Raw genomic sequence first — 21,524 nt, 5'->3', positions numbered from 1 at the left:
CCGGAAGTGACGAACTCCGGGTTTGTTGACAGCGGCGGCGGCGGCGGCGGCGGCGGCGGCGGCGGCGGCGGCTGAGCTTGAGACCTAAGGACCGAGAGGCGGACGGAAGAGCTGGGATCGGATCCGGGAGGACGGGCTCGGGGCCCGGAGCCCAGAGCCAGCAGCGGGCGGGCGGGCCAGTTTTCGCCCCGCCCCAGCACCGAGGGAACAGACGTGCCGCCGACTGCCGGGAGAAGGTGAGTGCGGGATCTCCCCCCCCCTCCGCCTGCCTGGACTCTCCAGACTCCGGGATCCTTTGGATCCCCTCTTCCTCCGCTTCTAGTGGATCCTGGAAAACACCCGACAAGCTCTGGGATAACCTCACTCCCCCTTCCCCCAAACGCCAACCAGATCAAATAAATCCATTGGGATCCTTAGTCTGGGATCCACTAGATTTTCTCTCCCCCCCCCGCCCTGCTCCCTCGTGCGTCCACCGGATCTAGTAGATTCCTGACTCCTGGTGCAAGATTGGCCGCCTTCCCCACTGTCTCTGCTAGATCTTAGATCGTCCATCCTCAATTAGTCCCTCCATCCCCAGTCCCATCTCCTATCTCTGCTACCTCCCTCCGCCTTCTACTAAAGGCTGCTAAGGAAGCCAGTCCAGGGTGACTCCTCCCCACCTCCGCCCCGACTTTCTCCCTGGGTCAGCTCCACCCCGGGTTGAAATCCCTCCTCACTCTGGTTCCCCGCCCCCCACCAATATACCCACGTCCCCACCCCCTCGGTGCAAGATTCCGATTTCTTCTCCAAGATTTCCCTTCGTCTCTCTTTCCCTCAACATTCCCACTTCCCTGGTGGAATGGTTCTGGAAAGCACTGCATTCCTTTGTCCATAAGGCTGGGATAAGTGAAATCCACTTCATTTTAGAATTGGCTGTTAAATCGTTCCTCCGTCTCTCCCTCCCACTTCCACCCCCGATGAAATGGTTAAGTGACTGGGGATATTGCTAGTGTATCTGTTCTCATTTTTTTTATCTTCTCTGTGGACTAAAGTGTGGATGATGGTGAGTGCTTTCCTTTCATTCGGACCCATGCTGAGTCTCCAAGCTCAAAAGTCATGGGTGTCCTAATAAAGACTGCTTCTAAGTAATGTAATCTTTGTAGTAAAGGGAACACTTTGGGGAATCAGAAAAACGTTGCAGGAACGATCCAATTAGGCTCCAAAACTCACTGTGGCTGGTGCCTCATTTGAGGATTTTCTGTTTCTTATTTTTTGAGGTTCTGCCTCTGATTCCTTGGAATAGGGAAATGGAAATTGCCTGAGAATTTCCACTAATCGCACCAGAATCATTTCAATTCAGGTAAATCTGGTAAAAGTAAAACAAAAACAAATATAAAAAATTGCCTTGAAAAAGACATGAAATCACAAAAGTGCAACCTAAATTCTAAGGCATATGTATCAGTGGAGCAATCCTGACTCCTTTTTGTCTTGGTAATGGGAATAGGATGGGGTTGGATAGAGGGAAGAAATATGGACTTGGTACCAACCTTGTCTTCTTTACCTATGGTAGAGCCACCTCCTTTCTCAATCTCCCATATTTTTAGATTTCGATGCTGTGTTGGGTTAAGGGGCTGGAGCAGGATGTGCCAAGATTATTGGTATAGGGGATAGATTAGCGAACCTGCAGCCATAAAGATTTGAGTTTGAATTCTGCCACAAATACTAACTCAGTAATTCTAGGTAGCTCCGTATGCTTGTTTCCTCATCTGTAAAATAAGGATAATAATAGCACCTACATTAGGGAGTTGTGAGAATCAGTTGAGATAATATTTTATAAAGGGTTTTGCAAACCCTAAGTGCCACCCTGGATGACTAGGACAGATTCATAGAAATCTAAGATGAATGACCTTTGAAATGGATTTAAAAGATCACTTGTCTTTCAAATCCAAGGGCACTTGGTCAACTCCTTCAGGCCATTGACCATAAGGTCTTAGATTTTCCAAATGAGATTTTGTTTCTTGGCTTAAATACTGTGTCTTCCTCCTTGGGCTCCCAATCCCTCAAAACTCCTTTACAATACAGGACCATGAGGAGTTTTCAAAGCATTTTTACATTTCACTAGAACTTAACAATAACCCTTTGAGATAGTCAAGGCATGGATCCTTTATTTATATACATAAGGAATCCTAGGTTCACTTTGACTTATATGTGACTATGCATTTATTTCAATAATGAACTAGGACTAGAATCTAGCTATCTTTCTTACAGTGCCAAAGTTCAGAAGTAGTAATATCAGTGTCTTCTCCAGATATTGTCTTGGCCAAGGTTCTCATCCATAGTCTTATGTATGAATAAACAGAATAAAAGACTTCTCCACCCACTCGCAAGTTCAATGCTAGGAAGCTGGGAGCACATAAAACCTTTCTAGACCTCTGTTTACTGGTGCTAACTTTCTATAGTGGCTCAATTGTATGCTCTCAATAAAAATATAGATAGATATTGGTCTAAGACTTTATAGCTTTAAGTTTCCTCTATCATCAACTAGCTAATTGGAATGTATTTATCAGTTATTTTATTTAAGGCATTTTGCAAGGAATTATGGGAGAGATACAGACGAATACTTTCTAGACTTTATAGCCTAACTGAAGAGCTCAGATAAATAATAATATAAGGCAGTCTATCTTAAGTGCCAAAACAATGAATTGAATAATAAGAAGTATAGAGATTCAAAGGAAGCTAAGAGAAGCCTGTTGTCCATACAGAAGAAATTTGAGACCCACATAGAAGACTCTTTTTCTTACCCATGTTTGATGACAGAAGAGTCAAGAGCGTGCCCAGGCTTTTGGAATCCCATTCTGGCCTTGTGCATCCACCCTTTACTTCCTTGGGGTTGTGCCAACAGCCACATGCTTCCCTTCCTTTTCTCCACAATTTCTACCTCAAGATCTCTAAGTCATTCTCATTTCTGAATCTTAATGTCATGGATTTTGTCATTCTCTGCTCCTCATTTCTTATCTGATGTCCAGGCTGAAGTGCTCACTGACTCCCAGGATTCGGTAGTAGCTTCCTAAGTACCAAGAGAATCACTGTCCTATCTGAGGACTTACACTCTGACCTCTTGCTCTTTGATCTAACCAGACTTTCTGGGCTGGCTGCATCTTTTTTTCCCCTATGGGTTGGACCAATTTTGCTCTATTATTCTTTTAGTTCTGGAGACCTTCCAGCCTCTATAAATAGGGCATTTGTTTTGATTATCCCCTGAGTGTCTTAGTTAATATTTCACAGGGCCAAAGCTGCTCCAAGGCCTTGCCTTTCCCTTCTTCATCAAGAAATATTTAACTTCCCTTTGAGGTTGAATTGAATTGAATCTGGAAATACCCTTCTTCCACCAACTTCAGGCAAGTTGCTTATTCTCTGTGGACATCAGTCTCCTTTACATTCATTCCCTCAACCCTCATTAAACAGCCATTATCTTTAGTCTCTGGGGACTAGAAGAACACAAAAGATTATTACTCTTCAGTGATCTGTCATCATTATCTTTTTTTTTTTTTTTTTGGCTTGTCATCTACTGGAGGGTTTCTGCATTGGCCATAATATATGATGGAATACTGCAGAACCCTGGGATAGGAAAAGGGGGAAATGGGGCCTTGCAGTTTGCCACATGTTAGCACAAGTATTGCAACTATTGAGAATATTGATATGTTTTGGTGCCAGGTTCTCTAATCCCAGGAGAATCCTCTGATGACCTGAGAACTAGGCATCTAAGGGGCTGGTGTGCTCAAGCTTCCTCAGGCAGTCAATTTTCTTGGCCCTGAAAATGTAGAGAATGGGGCATCACTTGGTCTTTAGTCCTAAATCAGTAAGCCAAAAGTGTTCACTTTCTCCTCGAATTTTGAAAGAGCATTTAGGAGATGACAGTCCACTCTAATTAGAGAGATAAGACATGAAATGGTTATTTGATAATTCAGAGCAGATTGTGTTTTAGTGCTAAATGGTTAGTAAAGGCTATAAGTATCATGAAGGTTGTAAAAATCTGTAGATCATTAGTTTTAGAATAGAGTTGGAGAAGTTCTAAGAAAAACTATGTGAATTGAGTGGGACTAAAGGGTTAATAATATATAGGTCCAAATGGGGAATGTGTATGAACCTAGCCATGGGAGCACGATTGCACATAATGTTCAATGGATAGTGAGTAGACTGGCTAATTGGAACAAAGGGTCCGTGTTAAGTAGCAATGAGTATTCTGAAAACCTGAAATGCTAAGCAGAGTAGTTTGGATTTCATCCATCCTAGCAAAAAGGTAACTCCCCGCTAGCCTTGGAGTTCCTTCTCCCTTTCTCCCCCCCAAACTTAAGGACAATGGAATTCAGACACTACTGGATATTTTGTAAGAAAATAATTAATATTGGCAAAGTGAACCCATTCCCCAGCATCCTGTTTACTGTACCATCCCCTGAGGGTGTCACGTCGCCAGAGAGACAGTTGGCACAATGGACTTATTATACGAGGTACATAAGGCTAGTGGGAACACAGGCCCAGTGCCCAGGGCTGCACAAAACCCACTCTGTCTAAAACTGCCAGAAGGTAAAGCATAAGTGGGTAGCCAAGATTTGCTTCCTGAGGCAAGGATCCCCAAGGAATCTGATTGCTTGGAATAGTCCTAGCAGTGGGATCCTGAGATAGCCTTCTTCCTTGCCAAGGCCAGCAGGTGCCTGAGAAAGGATAAATGAAATAGGGGTGGGAGAATTGAATCAGTCTAAAAAGGCTGGCTTACCATATCACAAAGCATAGTAGGGGAATAGAACACATCCAGGGATATCTAAGATAGTGAGATCTCTAGCTCAAGAGACCTAAGGTCTGTTGGGTGAAGAAGACATTCCCCAGAAAAGAAATGTGCAGTTTTAAAATCAGGTTTTTTTTTCAGATTGATAAGTGATAGAAGGTGATATAACACAGATTCAAATATCCAGTTACTCAAAGTTCACCTTGTGACCAACTTGGAAAGGAGTTTGACCAGACCCCAGATGAAAGACTTAGAATCCATGACCAGGAGTACAAGAGATACTAGGTTCCTCTTAGTAACCATCTAATATATATGATAAATCAGTATCCCTAAAAGTTCTTAGCTGGGATCCTACGTACTTTTCATTTACCCACACTCATCAACATATGTATGTATTCATCCCCCCACAGAACAAATATATCCCATTCATGTACATCACTTCCCAAAAACTTCTTACCTAGATGACAAACCAAAGATCCCAGCTTTTCCAAATCTCCCAGCCACTCAGATTCCTCTCTAGCTTTAGATCTTGGTGGTAACAACTAACCATCAAGCTTCCAAACCAGAGGGGAAAGAATCCAAAGAGAGCTGGGGAAAACAGGGTCCTGGGATGAGAATGTATTTATACATCTGGCAGTTAGGAACTGGACCGGTCAAGAAAGCCATCTCTAACCCAGAGGGAACAAGTAAGCCACCCTACTTGTCCTACTTAGTCCTATTGTGGACCATGTTTTCCACTATCGAAAAGATAGGGAATAGTCTAAAGCTACTTTCCAGTGTCCTAAAATGTTTAGTTTAAAAGTTGGTGAGAATTGTAGGTACAAGAAAGACTCTTTCAACAAATAACATAATAACACATGCAAAATGTATGTGATTGCCTGTCACCAAGGGGAGGGAGTAGAAGGAGGGAGGGGATAATTTGGAAAAATGAATACAAGGGATAATGTTATTAAAAAAAATTTACTCATGCATATATACTGTCAAAAAAAATTATAAATAAAATTAAAAAAAAAACAAAAACAAATAACATAAGAATGTGTGTGTAAAGACTAAAATGAGGTCTGTATGTTGATGGCTCATCTTATTTCTGTCGAAGAACTCCATCACAAGCTCAGATTCTTAGCTTGGTCCCAGTTCTAGGACAATAGGAAACTCTTGTCATTAAATGCTTTAAGATCCTTTGCCTAGGCTCCACAGAGAAGCCTGATCTTTGATCAGTTGTGTGTGTGTCCATATTTGCTAATGGGACTCCCTAAACCCAGTAGAGGAGATTATTTCAATTGAAACAGGCCAGGTTTGTTGCTCATTTCCTTGTTTTCTTTGTTACCAGGCTGTCTCTACCTCAAATGTTTCTGTGACGACCACTAGGACAGGATTCCCTATCATCCCTGGGGCACCCACAGCTCAAGCCATACGCCTGTGCCCCAGCCCCAGGATGGCTTCGGATAGCCCTGAGTCCCTGATGGCACTCTGCACAGACTTCTGCCTACGAAATCTAGAGGGGACCTTAGGTTACCTACTGGACAACGAGACCTTGCGGCTGCACCCAGATGTCTTCCTACCCAGTGAGATCTGTGACCGGCTTGTCAATGAGTAGGTCAGGGGTTAGTGGAGGTTGGGGGTAAAATATACAGGTGCATAAGGTTTTGTTTATGGTAAATAAATATATATATAGAGAGAGATGATTGTGGATGAATGAAAGTATTCAGAATTCCAGTTGAAAACTCCTGGGTATTATAATCTCCCACCTTTTTTAAGATGAGTATCAAGAGGAACCTATTGCCTCTAACTATGGTCTTGGTCATGGATCCTAAGTCTTTAATCTGAAGACTGACCAACCTAAATGAAAAATGGCTTATTTACAGGCTGGTCAGAAGCCCAAATTGTGTTGGTCACAATTTTTCAGCCATAACATCTCATGAAGACCTTCTATCCACTAAGGTGTAGTGAAATTACAGTAAAAGATAATTTTGCTACATGAAAATCGGGGATTAAATTATACTATGATGAAATGGTAATAATAATACTCTGTATTTGTATATAGTTTACAAAGTACATTCATATCTATCATTATATTTCATCTTCACAACAATCCAGGGCCATAGACAGGGCAGAAGTTATTTCTCCCATTTGACAGATCAGGAAACAGGCCTCCTGGAAGAGATGAGACTTGAACTAGGTCTTAAAAGAGAAGAATAGGGTTTGTATTGACAGAGAAGAGCTGGGAGGACATTCCAAGTACAAGATATTGCCCTTGTTCCATCTCCTAACCCCAGGACTAAGCCATCCCTCTTCCTCAGGTATGTGGAGCTAGTCAATGCTGATTGTAATTTTGAGCCCCATGAGAGTTTCTTCAGCCTTTTCTCAGACCCCCGAAGCACCCGTCTCACTCGTATTCATCTTCGAGAGGACTTGGTGCAAGACCAGGACCTGGAAGCCATTCGAAAGCAGGTAGGCTGGTATGAGGCCTATAGATAAGATTGATCCAGGCAGAATCTCCAAATAAACTCAAAGAGAATTGCGACATAAGACCTATTAGGTCTCATTTACTACATTCTGAAATTTTAAAGCAAAAAATGAGAATGTGGGAGGGTAAGATTTAGATGATAACTGGAATAATTTTAGAGAAAGGAAAAATTATTGTATACAAGTGGCTATCAAATTTGGAATACATTACCTCTGATGGTGTATTCTTAAAACTAGAAATAAGAACATTAGAGGCTTGTCTAAAATCACTGGATATCTCCATACCAGAGTATTTATCAAGGGAAATTTGGGGCTTGACCTTTACCTTTTGAAGTTGCTATCAGGGCAGACAACCTCCTCAGACTTTATCATAAATAGCTCCTTAAACTAAGGGGCCATGGTTATATTACTGATATTAACATCAATCCAGTCAGATTAAACTCAGCTCAGTGAGCTTTCAGGATGGGGAGGCGACAGCATAGGGAAGGGAAAAGGAATAAGAGTGGAGGGCAATATTAGATGACATGTTTCTTCTTGTTCAAGTTGAAGAAATAATATGTATGGCAATATAGGTTGGTTTTTTTCCCTAGATTTAATATATTTTCATTTATTTTGTTAAATGTTTCCCAGTTACACATAAAAATTGTTTTCACTTTTTAACATTTCTGTTTCAAATTTTCTCCCTTCTTCCTTCAAAAAGCAAACAACTTCATATCAGTCATACATGTGACATCATGTGATATACATGCTACAAGCTAGAAAGGTTCCCATGTTTATTCTGCCTCTTATATTTTTGTATATTTTGTAATAGTAATAATCCATATTTGTGTGCAGCACTTTATTTACTTTTTTTTTTTGAAGGACTCTCACATCTGTAATCTCATTTGAGCCTCACAATATCCTCAATGATATGGTTAAGTCTCTAGTTTTATAAATGAGGAAACTGTGATGCTCAACAAGGATGAAATGACTTCCTCAGTCTTCCCACAAGTGACAAAACTGAAATTTGAATGCAGGCTTTTGATGCCTGTTCCATCCCATTACCTGCTGATGCCATATGGAAAGGGGGAGGACAAGGAGTAGTTATAATTCTTACACATCTCCTTGGCTTTCTTAGGATCTGGTTGAATTATACCTGACCAACTGTGAGAAACTGACTGCCAAGAGTCTGCAGACATTGGGTAGTTTTAGCCCCACCCTGGTGTCCCTGAGCCTCTTTGGATGCCGAAACATCTTTTATGAAGAGGAGAATCCTGGGGGCTGTGAAGATGAGTGTGTGGTCAATCCCACCTGCCAGGTACTGGTTAAGGACTTCACATTCGAGGGCTTCAGCCGTCTTCGGTTCCTCAACCTTGGTCGAATGACTGAGGGAATTCCTGTAGAGTCTCTTCTTCGACCCCTCCGATCCCTGGCTGCCCTGGACCTTTCAGGCATCCAGACCAGTGATGTGGCCTTCCTGACTCAGTGGAAGGATAGTTTGGTGTCTCTAGTTCTCTACAACATGGACCTATCTGATGAGCATATCCGTGTCATTGTTCAGCTTCACAAACTTCGGTGAGCCTTTTTTTTTTTCCTTTCCTCATTATCCTTTCATCCATATACTTTAGGACAGAAAAATAAACTTTCTGGGGACCCCCAAAAAAGGACCTTCCTGGTGACCTATAGTTTTCTTAGGGTACAGATAAGTCAGGGACTCTGAGTCATCTTTGGAACTGGGGGCTGTTTCAGAGATAACTATATTCTCTGGTCCTTAGGTAGGGGACAGATGCTCATTTTTGAGAAACTTTGCCCCTCCATCGCAGACATACAACTGAACCTGATTGTTCTGGAGCATATCCAAGTCCCAGCATGTTTCTTCCCAGAATGGTCTGGATCAAGGGAGTATCATGCACCCACGCAAACCAGCCCCTGACCTCTTGGACATCCTGTTGTCCTCCAGGCACTTGGACATCTCTAGAGACCGCCTCTCCAGTTACTATAAGTTCAAGCTGACAAGGAAAGTGCTGAGCCTTTTTGTTCAGAAGCTGGGAAATCTGGTATCACTGGACATCTCTGGCCACATGATGCTAGAAAACTGCAGCATCTCTAAGATGGATGAGGAAGTTGGGCAAACCAGGTAGGAACTGGACAGGCTGGACTAAGTAAAGTATTCCCAGTCCATTTTCTTCAAGGGTTGGCCTCCTTTTGGGCTCTGCCAAGCCATGGTGTTATGAAGAAAGTCTTTGCTCAAGCCCAGGGCTCACTCAAGATAGGATACTAGATTCCATTTCCTGACTCCTGATCTCCTGAGTCTCTCAATGTCCTGTGATCATCCACTGGAAAACAACTTTGATTATGCAAGCACAGGAGGCTTAATGCTTTGACTTGGATGGAATCTTTCATGAAGGAGTTTGGGTAAATTCCCAGGTTCATGGAAAGGGTTTCTAAGAGGTCAAAGCTATTCTCTTTACTCCTTAAAAAAATACAGAAAATATAGCAGATTCCCAGCATTCCCTCCCCCTACTTCCCTGCCTCATACTGACCATCAATAAGCAAATGTCCAGTATATTTCCAGGAAATCCTTGGATCTGGCATTCCCTTGTAACTCATTTAAACACCCAATAGGTACTAAGAAGAGGGGTTAGCATTGCCACACTGTGTAAAATCTACTTTCAGCTTTTCAGTTTGAGCAGGGTCTAAAGTGGTTTTTTTCTTAGTATGGAGAAGAATTTGCATGTTCCCATAAGTACTGCAGCAAGTGACTTCTTGGGGGGCATCTCTCCCCAGCATCGAGCCTTGTAAGAGCAGCATCACCCCCTTTCGGGCCTTGAAGCGGCCTCTGCAATTCCTTGGGCTTTTTGAGACGTCCCTGTGCCGTTTGACACACATTCCAGCCTACAAGGTAAGAGTCGGAAGAGAGGTCAAGGTAGCTTATGGTTTTGTAAGGGATCCCTCCTAACTTTCCCCTAGTCCCTGGCACTAAAACCCAGAGCAGGTTTGGCAGGAAGAAAGCCCTGATTTGCCAGAAAAAAGTAAGGACTGCTCTCTTAAAACAGGAAACTCAAGTATAAAGAAATCTACCTCATCGAGGCTAAAATGAGTAGGAAATCCTAAGATGTGAAGATTCAGTTAATGCAGGTCCTTGTGATTCTCTCTGCTTTACTCTCTGGGCAGATCATTGAACTGAATGCCCCTTTTCATCTTCCCCTGCATACCACCAGGTGAGTGGTGACAAGAATGAGGAACAGGTGCTAAATGCCATTGAGGCTTATACAGAGCATCGGCCAGAAATCACCTCTCGAGCCATCAACCTTCTCTTTGACATTGCCCGAATTGAGCGCTGCAATCAGCTACTCCGAGCCCTGCAGGTCAGCCCATCCCTCAGCCCAGAGTCTCTCCCCACATCCAGCACTTTCCATAGCTTCTTCTACTGCAGGACTTCCCTACCCTGAAGCCACAGTGTTCTGACACAACTATCCTAGTGTCCTCCTCTTGTCATTCTATTGGAAAGGATTCTGTGCTTTATAAAGTCTTGTCTGTCTTGGTCCTAGAGAAAGTCTGAAGCACTCTTGGTTTCTTAGATCTGTCTGAAATTGGAAAGGAGGTCCTGGGGTTGTTTGTCATCTCATGGTTGGGGGAGGTTTCTGGGGTTCAGTCACCAACTGAGCCAACCTTGCCATGGGATATGAGAACGAGGTGTAATTAGCACAGGCTCTGCACTGCTGACAAGGGAGGAAAGAATGAATGCACCTGAGTTATGGAGGGCCTGTTGGACCAGCAACCAGGAGGTCCAGCTCCCAACCCCCAGCTGCTTGTTTCCCAGAACTGCCTTTTCCCCTCAAGTTTATCAATATTCATTATGCCCCTGAGCCTTGCACATAGTTGCCATATAATAGTTGAGGTGAAGGAGAAGGAAGGCTTACTTACAATGACTGTTTGCTTCTGGGTTCAAATTAAGATGGGATCTCCTCTCCCTGGCTCTCTTCTTCTCCCTGAACAGCTGGTCATTACCGCCCTCAAGTGCCACAAATATGACAAAAATATTCAGGTGACAGGCAGTGCCGCGCTCTTCTATCTGACCAACTCAGAGTACCGCCCCGAGCAGAGTGTCAAGCTCCGCCGGCAAGTCATCCAAGTGGTACTCAATGGCATGGAATCCTACCAGGAGGTGACGGTGAGAACCCTGATCTTTAGTCATATATCTGTCAAGGTTGGGGATACAGGGCTTTGAAGAGCAAATTCTGATGGCATGAATTGAGTTCTCTCCACATTCCATCATATGTTGGTCTGCACTAAGGGAATTTTCAGTTTAATGGGGAAGATAAGACAAATATGTGATATAAAAAGGCATTTAACAAAAAGGTGATACAAGAGAATGCCAGCACACTGGTCTGCTCAAGATTCCCTTAGTTCAGCATTGGGTGGCTGGTTCCCATCTCTTTGAATAGACTGCCTTTCTTCCCTCATCTCTACCTTTAAGAATCCTTAACTTTCTTCAATTGAACACCTACCATGTCTAAGGAACTGTGCTAACAAGGATAAGACAAATTGAAACATGGTTCCTGCTTTCAAATATCTTCTACTTCTTTAGCCAAGATGCTCCTTCCTCTGCAGGTCTTTCCTATGTCTCCCTCTGGCTGTCCCTCTTCCTTTTTATGTAAACTTTTATTTACTTAGCTAATTACATGTCATATATATTAGTAGAAGCCAGGAACTATTTTTCATTCCTCTCTTTGTATCCTCTGCATCTATTAATGGTGTTTTGTATAGCTGGTGCATAATAAATGTTTGTTGAAGTAAATTGAAAATTGCCCTTTTCCCTAAGAACCTAAGAAATGGTATTGCCTATTACAGTATCTCCTCTATTTGTCTTAATCTCCAGACTCCATGTTTGTCCTTGTTATAATAAATATGGCCTTACCTCTCAATATTTCCTGCTCTATCTCATTGTATCTTCCTTCCTCTTTACTCAAGTGAAACTATGCACTGTCCTTGGCACCTACTGTTCTCTTAGTTCTTCTACTAGCCTTTATTCATGGTTATTCCCTATATGAATTGCCTTCCAATCACCCTCTACCTGAGTCCTCAACTCCCTCAATCTTCCAGGAAGACTTCTCCAACCACCCCAAGCCACAGTTCTCTCTCCTTCTTAAGTCAACACTACATAGCTTAGTATCTAATTTTTTTAAACATTCTTTTGTGATGTTATGTTTCATAGCTAGATTGAGCTCTTTAAGGGGCAGGGGCTTCTTTCTTTTCCTCCTAGCATCTAGCTGCTGGGGCTTGAGAAAGACTTGGCTAATTTGTGATTGATCTATGTATGTGTCTGAAATAGGGTGGCAAATAGGGTTAGTTCTGGAAAGTCTTCATGGAGGAATTGGAGTTAAGGGAAAGGGAGGGGTAGAAAAAGAGTCAGGGTGATGGGACATGACTGAGCACCACTTTCCGGTCCACCCTCCCCAGGTTCAGCGGAACTGCTGCCTGACACTCTGCAACTTCAGCATCCCAGAGGAGCTGGAGTTCCAGTACCGGAGGGTCAATGAACTCTTGCTCAGCATCCTCAACCCCACTCGACAAGATGAGTCAATCCAGCGAATCGCTGTGCACCTCTGCAATGCCCTTGTCTGCCAGGTGGACAATGACCACAAGGAGGCTGTGGGCAAGATGGGCTTTGTCATGGTGCGTGAAATGACCGGGGTTGACAACCTAACCTCCTTAATGCAGGTCCTTTTCTGCCAATCGGAAACTTCTCTGGACTACATGAATTCCCTCCCTGATATCTAACTTGTACTTCTTCCTGCCTTTGGTAGAGGCCAAGGGAAAGTGTTTTGGGGAAATAATAGGTTGTAGTGTGTCATTTAGCTTAGATAGCGGGATTTTCTAATTATGAACATTTGGTAAGTATTGCAATGGATGAACAAAAGATGTTTGGGGAACATCTTCCATTAGAGTGCCTTCAAAATAGACTTGATACTTGCCTGATTGAGTTGATTTAAACAGGACAAGACTAAATAGTCATAGAGATCCCTTCCAGTTTTAGGATTTGTTGGGGTCATGATTGGATACCTATTTAGTAATTCATTTTCTCTGCCTACAGACCATGCTAAAGTTGATTCAGAAAAAGCTAATGGACAAAACAGTAAGTTCTTAGATAATAATTATCAGCTCTTCTTCCCTCCAACAAGTGGAAATGGTTTGTTCCATGGGCGGGATCGGTCCCTCCTCAGAACTCCTCATGGGGAAGTGGTATGATAACTTAAATGTCATTTCCTCTGTGCTATATAATCGGGTATCTGTAACCTCTGTTCCTTCTATCCTGGTAATATGAGCATACTTTATCCCTGGGAAATAGCAGAGATTGAGCCATTGTTTCCTCGTGCAGTGCGATCAGGTGATGGAGTTCTCCTGGAGTGCCCTGTGGAATATCACTGATGAGACACCAGACAATTGTGAGATGTTCCTTAACTACAGCGGTATGAAGCTTTTCCTGGAATGCCTAAAGGTAAGCGCCCTCGAGCCAGCCTGGCTGAGCATATGTCATCCCAAGGGCATTGTCGCTCTTTGAGACTTTCTGGGAATTGGGGTTTGGATGTTGTAATTCCAGCCCTCTATTCCTAGGTCCCACTTAGCCATTCAACCAGGCAACAGCTATGACACAGGTACACTGGGCTGCCATCACTGAGTCCATGCCTTTGGGGGAATGATGTCATCATCAGTCATCCTATAGAGATTTGTTTTGGCTAGGCAGGGTGGCTTTCCCTGATAACAAGTTTAAAGGTTAGGTCTAAATTTCTCCTAATATTCATATCTTGGCTCAGCTATTTAGAAAATGTGACCACTTTTCTTTAACGTTCTGGTTGAACATTCCCTTGTAACAAAGAAATGAAGTTGAACAAATGAATGAACACCTGTGCCACATCAGAAAATATCTGCTTCATTCTGTATTCTAGCACTTCTGAAGAAAAGTCAGCAGACTTGCTTTATCATGACTTGTGAAGTCTCAATTGGTCACTTCAGAGTTCAGAAGTCTTTCATGTGTTGTCCAAACTCTTTTTCAGATCCATTTATATTTCTGGTCTCTTAGTGTTATGAATTCTATTATGAGACTTAACTGCTCATTGTGAGCAGTTTCAAAAGAGGCCTTTTCATTCTAATATTTAGAAAATATTCTATATTTGCCTCTTCCCATGCTGTTTCTGCCTTTGTATATCTTAATTATGTTTTTTCTTAGCATTCATCTTTATAGGCTAAAGAGAATCAGTTTTTCTAATCTGTGTCTAATGTTAACCTATGGTGGGGCCTGTGAGGAACATGAGAGATATTACATAGTCTTATAGTCCCTGCCCTCAAAAAGAATTATAGTCTAATTGTGAAAATATGACTCATGCACAAGAAACACTGTGCTAGACGATTTTACATTACTTAATACTGAATTATGCAGTACTCACTTTCCTACTATCAAGGTTTACAGAAGGGAGGACCAATGAGCTTGAAAGGAACACTTGATTCAGACTGAAGATTTGGACAAGGGAATAAGATGAAAAAAGGAGCAAAAGTGGAAATGAGCAAATATATTGTAGAAATACTTATATGGACTTTTTTTTGGTCTGAACTAATTTGGGTCTTTTCCCTAATTCTTAACGAGGGACATGGAATCCCTGTCAACTTTTTATTGAGTTTTCTGTACATTAGGGGAAACTTTTGCCTTTATTGCTTTAATAACTACTACCAGGTCTCCTCATCCCCTCTAGCCCACATCCCTGTATCTGCCTCTCTGTCATTTCTCATTTTCCCAGGAGTTCCCAGAGAAGCAGGAATTACACCGAAATATGTTAGGACTTCTGGGAAATGTTGCAGAGGTGAAGGAACTACGGCCCCAGCTAATGACTTCACAATTCATCACTGTCTTCAGGTTGGTGCTTCCAGAATTTGGCTCCCTCATGTCAGGACTAGTGACTACACTGAGTCAGTCCTAGTTCCTACCAGATTCCAGTTATGTTAGCCAAAACTTTAACCTCTTCCTGTCTCCTCTTTGGTAGCAACCTGCTGGAGAGTAAAGCAGATGGAATTGAAGTATCCTACAATGCCTGTGGTGTTCTTTCCCACATTATGTTTGATGGCCCAGAGGCCTGGGGAATCTGTGAACCTCGGCGAGAGGAAGTAGTAGAACGAATGTGGACAGCCATCCAGAGCTGGGATATCAACTCCCGGAGAAACATTAATTATAGGTAAGTTGGGGAAATGGGGAGGAGGTCTCCCCATTTTGATAGTATGGGACATACAGAAAGCTAAGAAGAAAGAAATTAATGAGTCGTCCAGTGAAAGATTTAGATAGAGCTTATTCAGTCCCTTTCTACTAACCCTTTACCTTAGATCACTTCATCCCAAGACAGATAGAACTATTTTCCTTCCTCGACCACAAAAGTTATGTCTTTCTCCTCTTCCTGAAGATTAATGTTTTGCAAATTCATAACCATGTAGTTTTTACTTAAATCTAATGTATTTCTTTCCTCTTACTTGATCAACTCATCACAGTGGATTAGTTTGATTTTCTAATTTATTTATTTTAAACACAAATGCAAAATTAAAAAAGGAAAAAAAAAATTCATGTACACAGCAGAACATGAGAGGATTAAAAATAATAAAGCAATTAAATTCTATTCCAAGAAAGCCTATATAATAAATCCTACACATTGTGTTCAGAGCTGTCCATTTTTGGCTTCCTTGTAAGTTTTCTTTTGCTTTCTGCTGTGCATTTTTTACTTTATTTCCCTCTTCCCAAGGACGTTACAATTAAGCATAGGTATATTTTATATATAATATATATGCATACATGTTTGTAGAAATATATACACATGGACAAACATATCCATATATTTATATGCATCTATGTGAGACTGTACTATACTTATTTCCATTTATCCTCTGTTTCTCTAAAGGTGGGATAGCATCTTCTTTCATAAGTCTAGGTCTTTCCAGTTTTTCTAATCCACCACTTCATCATTTCCTATACCACAGCAATATTCTAATCTTATACTATTTAGTTATTTTAAATAGTCTAAAATTTAAAATTAATATAGCTGACATACGTAGTTTCCCTGTGTTTCTCTTTTGAGTAAATCATTTTAGCTTTAATTTTGTCTGATAATCATGATTACTACTCCTTGTTTTTTTTTAATGATAAATTCTACTCCTGATTTTTATTTTATGTTTCTATATATCTCTCATTTTTATAGCATTTCCTGAAAGCAACATATTTTTGTGTTCAAAGTTTTAATCTACTATCTGTTTTCATTTTATGAGTGAATTCATCCAATTTTTATTCTAAGCTTTAATTACTTGTTCATTTTCCTCTTTCCTATTTTCCTCACTATCCTTCTCATCCTATTCCTATTTCTCCTCACTCCTCTTGTTTCTGTCCCTCACCTATTCCCATCCTTCCTGACTTTTCTACTTTACTTCTTTACTCTTCTATTACTTAGCCTACCCCAGTGAGTTAATTAGTTTGAATCCAAGATGTTGGATATATATATTGCCAGCCTACTTAAACGCTGTCTTTCCAATGCCATCACTGTGAATAGCTGGTCCTCTGTAACATAAAAGTCTTCTTCCTTTTCAACCAAATGCTTTGGAACTTTCAAAAGTATATTAAAAATGTAAGGAGAGCTGATTTAAATATGGCAGAGGTCACAGTATTTTTTCTTTTCAGGTCATTTGAACCAATTCTTCGCCTACTTCCCCAGGGCATATCCCCTGTCAGTCAGCACTGGGCAACTTGGGCTCTATACAACCTTGTGTCAGTTTATCGTAAGTATCTGTTCATCTGATATTCAGATAGACTCATCTTGTTCAAGAGCTTGGGAGGAAACCCTAAGGAAAGATAATCACAAATTATAGCCATCATCCTTGTCTTTAGAGCACCTAGAGTTGAGTTAGAAGGTACAAGAAGACATGCATCTTAAAAGTAATTTACAAACCAATAGGTTCCAGTGCTGCAAACTGGATAATTTGGGGGACTTGAAAATAGGGGACATAGCCATTATCTCATATGTATTGTAATTAGCCAAGAACTTGGAATCATTTTCAAACCCCCCTTGGTTTTCCATCAAATGAAAAATCATAGTTCTGCCTCGTTGACAGCTTTCAGTTGTTATTGTCAGTAGATGGAGTCAGAACCAAAGAAGACATTGCTTGTCCCAAAATGGGTATAAAAGAGTTGGGTATTACTGCCTACCTCATCTCCCCAGGACCTTTACATTGGCCTGAATCATGCTGATAAATCATCCTAGGAAAGATAGGTCTTAGCAGATAGCAAAGCCTTAGAACTTGCAGTCTGACTCATAGCAAGCCACTTTCTATGATGGATCTGCTTTTTCATTTTGCCAGAGCTCTATTTTCTCTTTTAGATAAAAGGAAAGTATATGTTATTGAATTGCTTGCTGTCTGAGGGGAAGGGGGGAATGGAGGCAGAAAAATTTGGAACATAAGGTTTTGCAGGGATGAATGTTCAAAACTATCTTTGCATGTATTTTGAAAACAAAAAGCTATTATTTAAAAAAGAAATTGTGAGTAAAGCTGAGTTTTCTGGGCCAAGAGACCTATCTTAATCTGTCTGCCTTTATCACCTACTTCATAGGATATAATAATTCATAACTAAAAGTAAAATAATGTATGTAAAACACTTTGTAATCCACAAAAACATTACTTAAATATGAGTTATTGTTACTAGAGCCTCTAGACTGTAGGCTCTTAGAGGCCAAGAACTGTTTTTTTGTGGATCTTTGTATTACAGTGCCTGAATCAAGGGCCCTTTATTCTGGTGACACTATAGATTCTTGTTGCTTTATCTTTGTCTCCCTCCCTTCACACAGCGGACAAGTACTGCCCCCTGCTGATCAAAGAAGGCGGCATGCCGCTTCTGAGGGACATGATCAAAATGGCTTCTGCCCGCCAGGAGACCAAGGAAATGGCCCGGTAGGAAACAGGGGAGATGTTTTAATACTTGACTGCATGCAGCTATGGTTTGTAGAGGTGGACTGTACTGGGGTGCTTTGTGAAAGGGCAGGGCAGGATGCATGAAATTCATGTCCTGGAGACCCCAGGCAGCCGAGGATGTTGATTGAATTAAGACAGAGCAAAATTGGAGTGAAATTATAAATATGTTAACCAATAATAACTAAAATTGCTTTATTTCTGCCGCCTTAAATGGCTAGAAACTCTAAAGGTCACCTCTCTGCCAATGCCTGTGCCAGATGAGGAAATTGGCCTTTCTGGTATTCCTTAGAAATAGTTCCCTTTAGTCCAGTGTTGGAGTAGATGAAGAGCTGAGCTTGTTTTAGAGCTCAAGATATGAAATTAATTCCAACTTCTGACATTTTGGCTATGTGAATTCTGGGAAAGTCACTTTAAAACCTTAGTGACCCAGGCAACTTTTTAAAGTTCCACTTGCAGAGAAGTTAGTGATTTCTACTGGTAGAAGTTCCTCACAAAGAGTTTCCTTTGTGGATGAAATCACAGGTCTAGACAAGAAAAAAAAAATGAATTTAGCATTAGTTTAAGCATTAGAACCTTGGTACTTGTTTCAGAAAAGACATTTTGCACCTCCTGTCTCACAGTATTCATTCTTTGCTCAGATAAAGGAACAAATGAGATCCCTATTTTAGCTCTTTCTCTTCTGGGGCTAAAGCAGCACTGACTGTTTTAGATAGGAAAAATTGATAGATGTGAACAAGAATTGAACAGGTAGAGAGCTGTGCTAGCCAGAGGAATAGTAGACAAGGAATATGAGCATTTAATATTAGTCAGTGGCCAGCCTGACACTGACCAGATGTATGTGCAGAATGGAAGAGCTTGGTGAGAGGACATGAAACACTGAGGAATGCAAGGCAATCCCAAGTAGAGGGAAAAAAGAAGATGGTCAGTGAATAAGAATGACTAAAGGACGATTGGATAACAAGACTAATGAAATGCTTGTCTGCTACAGCATATAATAGCAGTGGTCCTTTGGGGATAGAGAACAGATGCCCATGGCCTAGTGCCATCAGTCTGATCTTGCTGACTGATATATCTAGGCATATGTCTTCGTCCTTCTGGGAAATAGGAGTTGTAGAATCCTAGCACCTGGTGCTTATTCATGGTACCTTGAAGCCTTCTTTTTCTAGGCCCTGCAACTAAATCATACCTCCCATTCTCCTTGTGTCATCCTCAGGAAGGTGATAGAGCACTGCAGTAACTTTAAGGAGGAGAACATGGACACATCCAGATAGAGGCAATGGGCCCTCCCGATTCTGGCCCGCACAGGTCCCAACTTCTCTCTAAATTACTGTATCTAGGGAGGAATTCTCACCAGCCTGGCTGTCGGAAGGCCCCCATCCTGTGCGTGTGGGACCCCAATGAGATGAAGGTGCACTGGGGGAACTTTTGCACAACCAATGCTTTTCCTTAACATTAGTAAGATATATATATATATATTATATATATATGCGTATATATATATATATATATATAATTTTTTTGTTAGGAAGTGTGAATTGAAGTTTTGTGTGTATGATTTCTGTACAAAAACAAAAGAAACATCCCCCTCTCCAAGTCCTTGCAACATTCTTTGGCCTTTTTAAGCCCACAAAGAGCCTCCAATATCCATTCCTTTTTCCCCACCAACCACCCACTGGCTCAAAGCTTGGGATTGTGACTTTCAGCTCTCTTTTATTATTTCCACTGTCCCTCGACTGTTGTGCAAGGCATCAGCCACCCCTGGTATCCTGCACTAAATCCCTGAGTTAGCTGGGAGACTAGGCTAGGCTCTTGGGCCTGGTGGAAGCAGACTTGGTGGGGAGAGGGGTTTGAAGGAAAGCAGTAAAAAAACACAGTCAGTCTCAGAACAAACCCTGAAGAGGTCCTAGAAAGCTCAGGGTCTTTGGCTGTTGACTGTTAAGAGGCAGGGCACAAAGCCATTCACAGTGTCAAGGCATAGACAGTGTTGATTAGGAGACTCATCATGGACAGAGGTCATTAGCCTTTGTAAGCTCAGAATCGCCCCTTACCCCTTTGAAGAGTCTTGTACCCTGTTCACTATTCTCCATGGTGATTTTTTGCATTGGTTTTTATAAGTCACAGCCATGCTGCTAAGATAGCATTAAGCTACTTCTCCCTCTCCTGCTATGGCCCAGGCCTCTCTCCTCTTCAATTAAGAGAGGAGTGAAGGCTCTCTTCTTCCCACAGAAAATAGAGCAGGGACAGATTCCTCTACCATCCCAGCAGATGCACATGCTTAAAATGTCTGCCTCTAAGGCCCTGGAACTACTAAGTGCTTGTCTGTCTTAGAAATTCCTTCCAGGATAGCTGAGCTAGCCGAGCTTCCCTGTTCCCCCCTCCCCCCACCCAACTAACCCTTGGCAGCTGACAACCCTGTCACTGCTTCCTTGCAGCGGCTTAGAGCCTGGAGGAATGACTCAGAGCAGCTGGAGGAGACCTGGGGACTGCTGGAGGTGAGAGCTTGCTAAAAAAGCCCTCCACCCTAGCATACCTTTTCCCACTCAGATTTGCATTAGAAACTGCATCTAGAGTGGGGCAGCCCCTCTCCCCCAGGCCAACACTGTGGCAACACACATTTCTCCAGACCAGCACAACAGACACTTTTCAGTGGTACAGCCTAACCCGTCCCATTGGGAGCAAGCAGTACCATGGGGCATTGTGATCTCTTGACTTTTCCTTTGGAACCTCTGTGCTTTGTTTTGGACAGTGTGAGACTTGTATGTATTTTTAAATATTTTGTTCCAAACCCTCTTTTTTTTTTTTTTTTTTTTTTTTGGGGTGTAATTTTGAATTGTTTAAGTTTGGAGGGGGCCCTGGGAGATTGTCAATGAGAAGTACTTAGAAGCCAACCACTTAGAAAATCTTTTCTCCTCTTCCTCCTTCCTGGTCCCTCCTACTAGCCTTTTCCCTGAGTGTTTAACTGTGTTTGAAACAGGATGGTGTAGGAGAATTGAAATGTCCCTTTCCTCCTTGGTTTTCTCATGCTCAGCTCTCAACAAGGATGAACCTGTGTTGGGTGAGCTCTGAATTTTCCAGTCTTTGTAGTGGGGCTGAGTTTGAGCCATTTGCCAGACCATCCACCAGGGACAGAGCAACCCCACCCCCCCTCCCACCTGGACCGTCCCTGCTATGAGGACCTTGGCACAGCCTTTTGCTTTGAAGGAGCATCCAGGTCCAGTGTAAGCGTCTGTAACTTGGGATGTCACAGAAATACATTTTTGTGCAAAGAGGAGGGGGTGTCAAGAGTCTTTATTGGGGAAGGATGGGACTCCTCAGGGCCAGA

The 21,524-nt window shown here is 42.0% G+C and overlaps 1 protein-coding gene across 2 annotated transcripts; it reads left to right on the top strand.

The window, feature by feature from the left end:
• The first annotated feature begins 47 nt into the window (after positions 1–47).
• Positions 48–21,473, top strand: ZER1 (zyg-11 related cell cycle regulator). 2 transcript variants are annotated; one of them, XM_074284907.1, is made up of 16 exons: positions 48–236; positions 6,093–6,355; positions 7,063–7,213; positions 8,346–8,782; positions 9,168–9,344; positions 9,995–10,109; positions 10,429–10,575; positions 11,208–11,381; positions 12,671–12,886; positions 13,305–13,346; positions 13,590–13,709; positions 15,004–15,119; positions 15,247–15,435; positions 16,917–17,014; positions 18,079–18,181; positions 19,416–21,473. In XM_074284907.1, the coding sequence occupies exons 2-16, from the start codon at positions 6,198–6,200 to the stop codon at positions 19,471–19,473; spliced, it is 2,301 nt and encodes a 766-aa protein (XP_074141008.1). In that variant the 5' UTR covers positions 48–236; positions 6,093–6,197; the 3' UTR covers positions 19,474–21,473. The 2 variants fall into 2 exon arrangements, with proteins under 2 accessions (XP_074141008.1, XP_074141009.1); XM_074284908.1 differs by lacking the exon at positions 48–236 and adding an exon at positions 1,257–1,339.
• The last annotated feature ends 51 nt before the right edge of the window (positions 21,474–21,524 follow it).

The sequence above is a fragment of the Sminthopsis crassicaudata genome, chromosome 2, assembly GCF_048593235.1.
Source record: "Sminthopsis crassicaudata isolate SCR6 chromosome 2, ASM4859323v1, whole genome shotgun sequence".
Lineage (NCBI taxonomy): Eukaryota > Metazoa > Chordata > Mammalia > Dasyuromorphia > Dasyuridae > Sminthopsis > Sminthopsis crassicaudata.
This window is presented reverse-complemented; position numbering and strand designations above follow the sequence as displayed.

Coding starts and splice junctions, on each gene's coding strand:
- ZER1 (XM_074284907.1), top strand. CDS start 6,198: ATGGCTTCGGATAGCCCTGAGTCCCTGATGGCACTCTGCACAGACTTC. Junction 8,783..9,167: donor GTTCAGCTTCACAAACTTCG/GTGAGCCTTTTT, acceptor GTTGTCCTCCAG/GCACTTGGACATCTCTAGAG. Junction 13,710..15,003: donor TTTTCCTGGAATGCCTAAAG/GTAAGCGCCCTC, acceptor TCATTTTCCCAG/GAGTTCCCAGAGAAGCAGGA.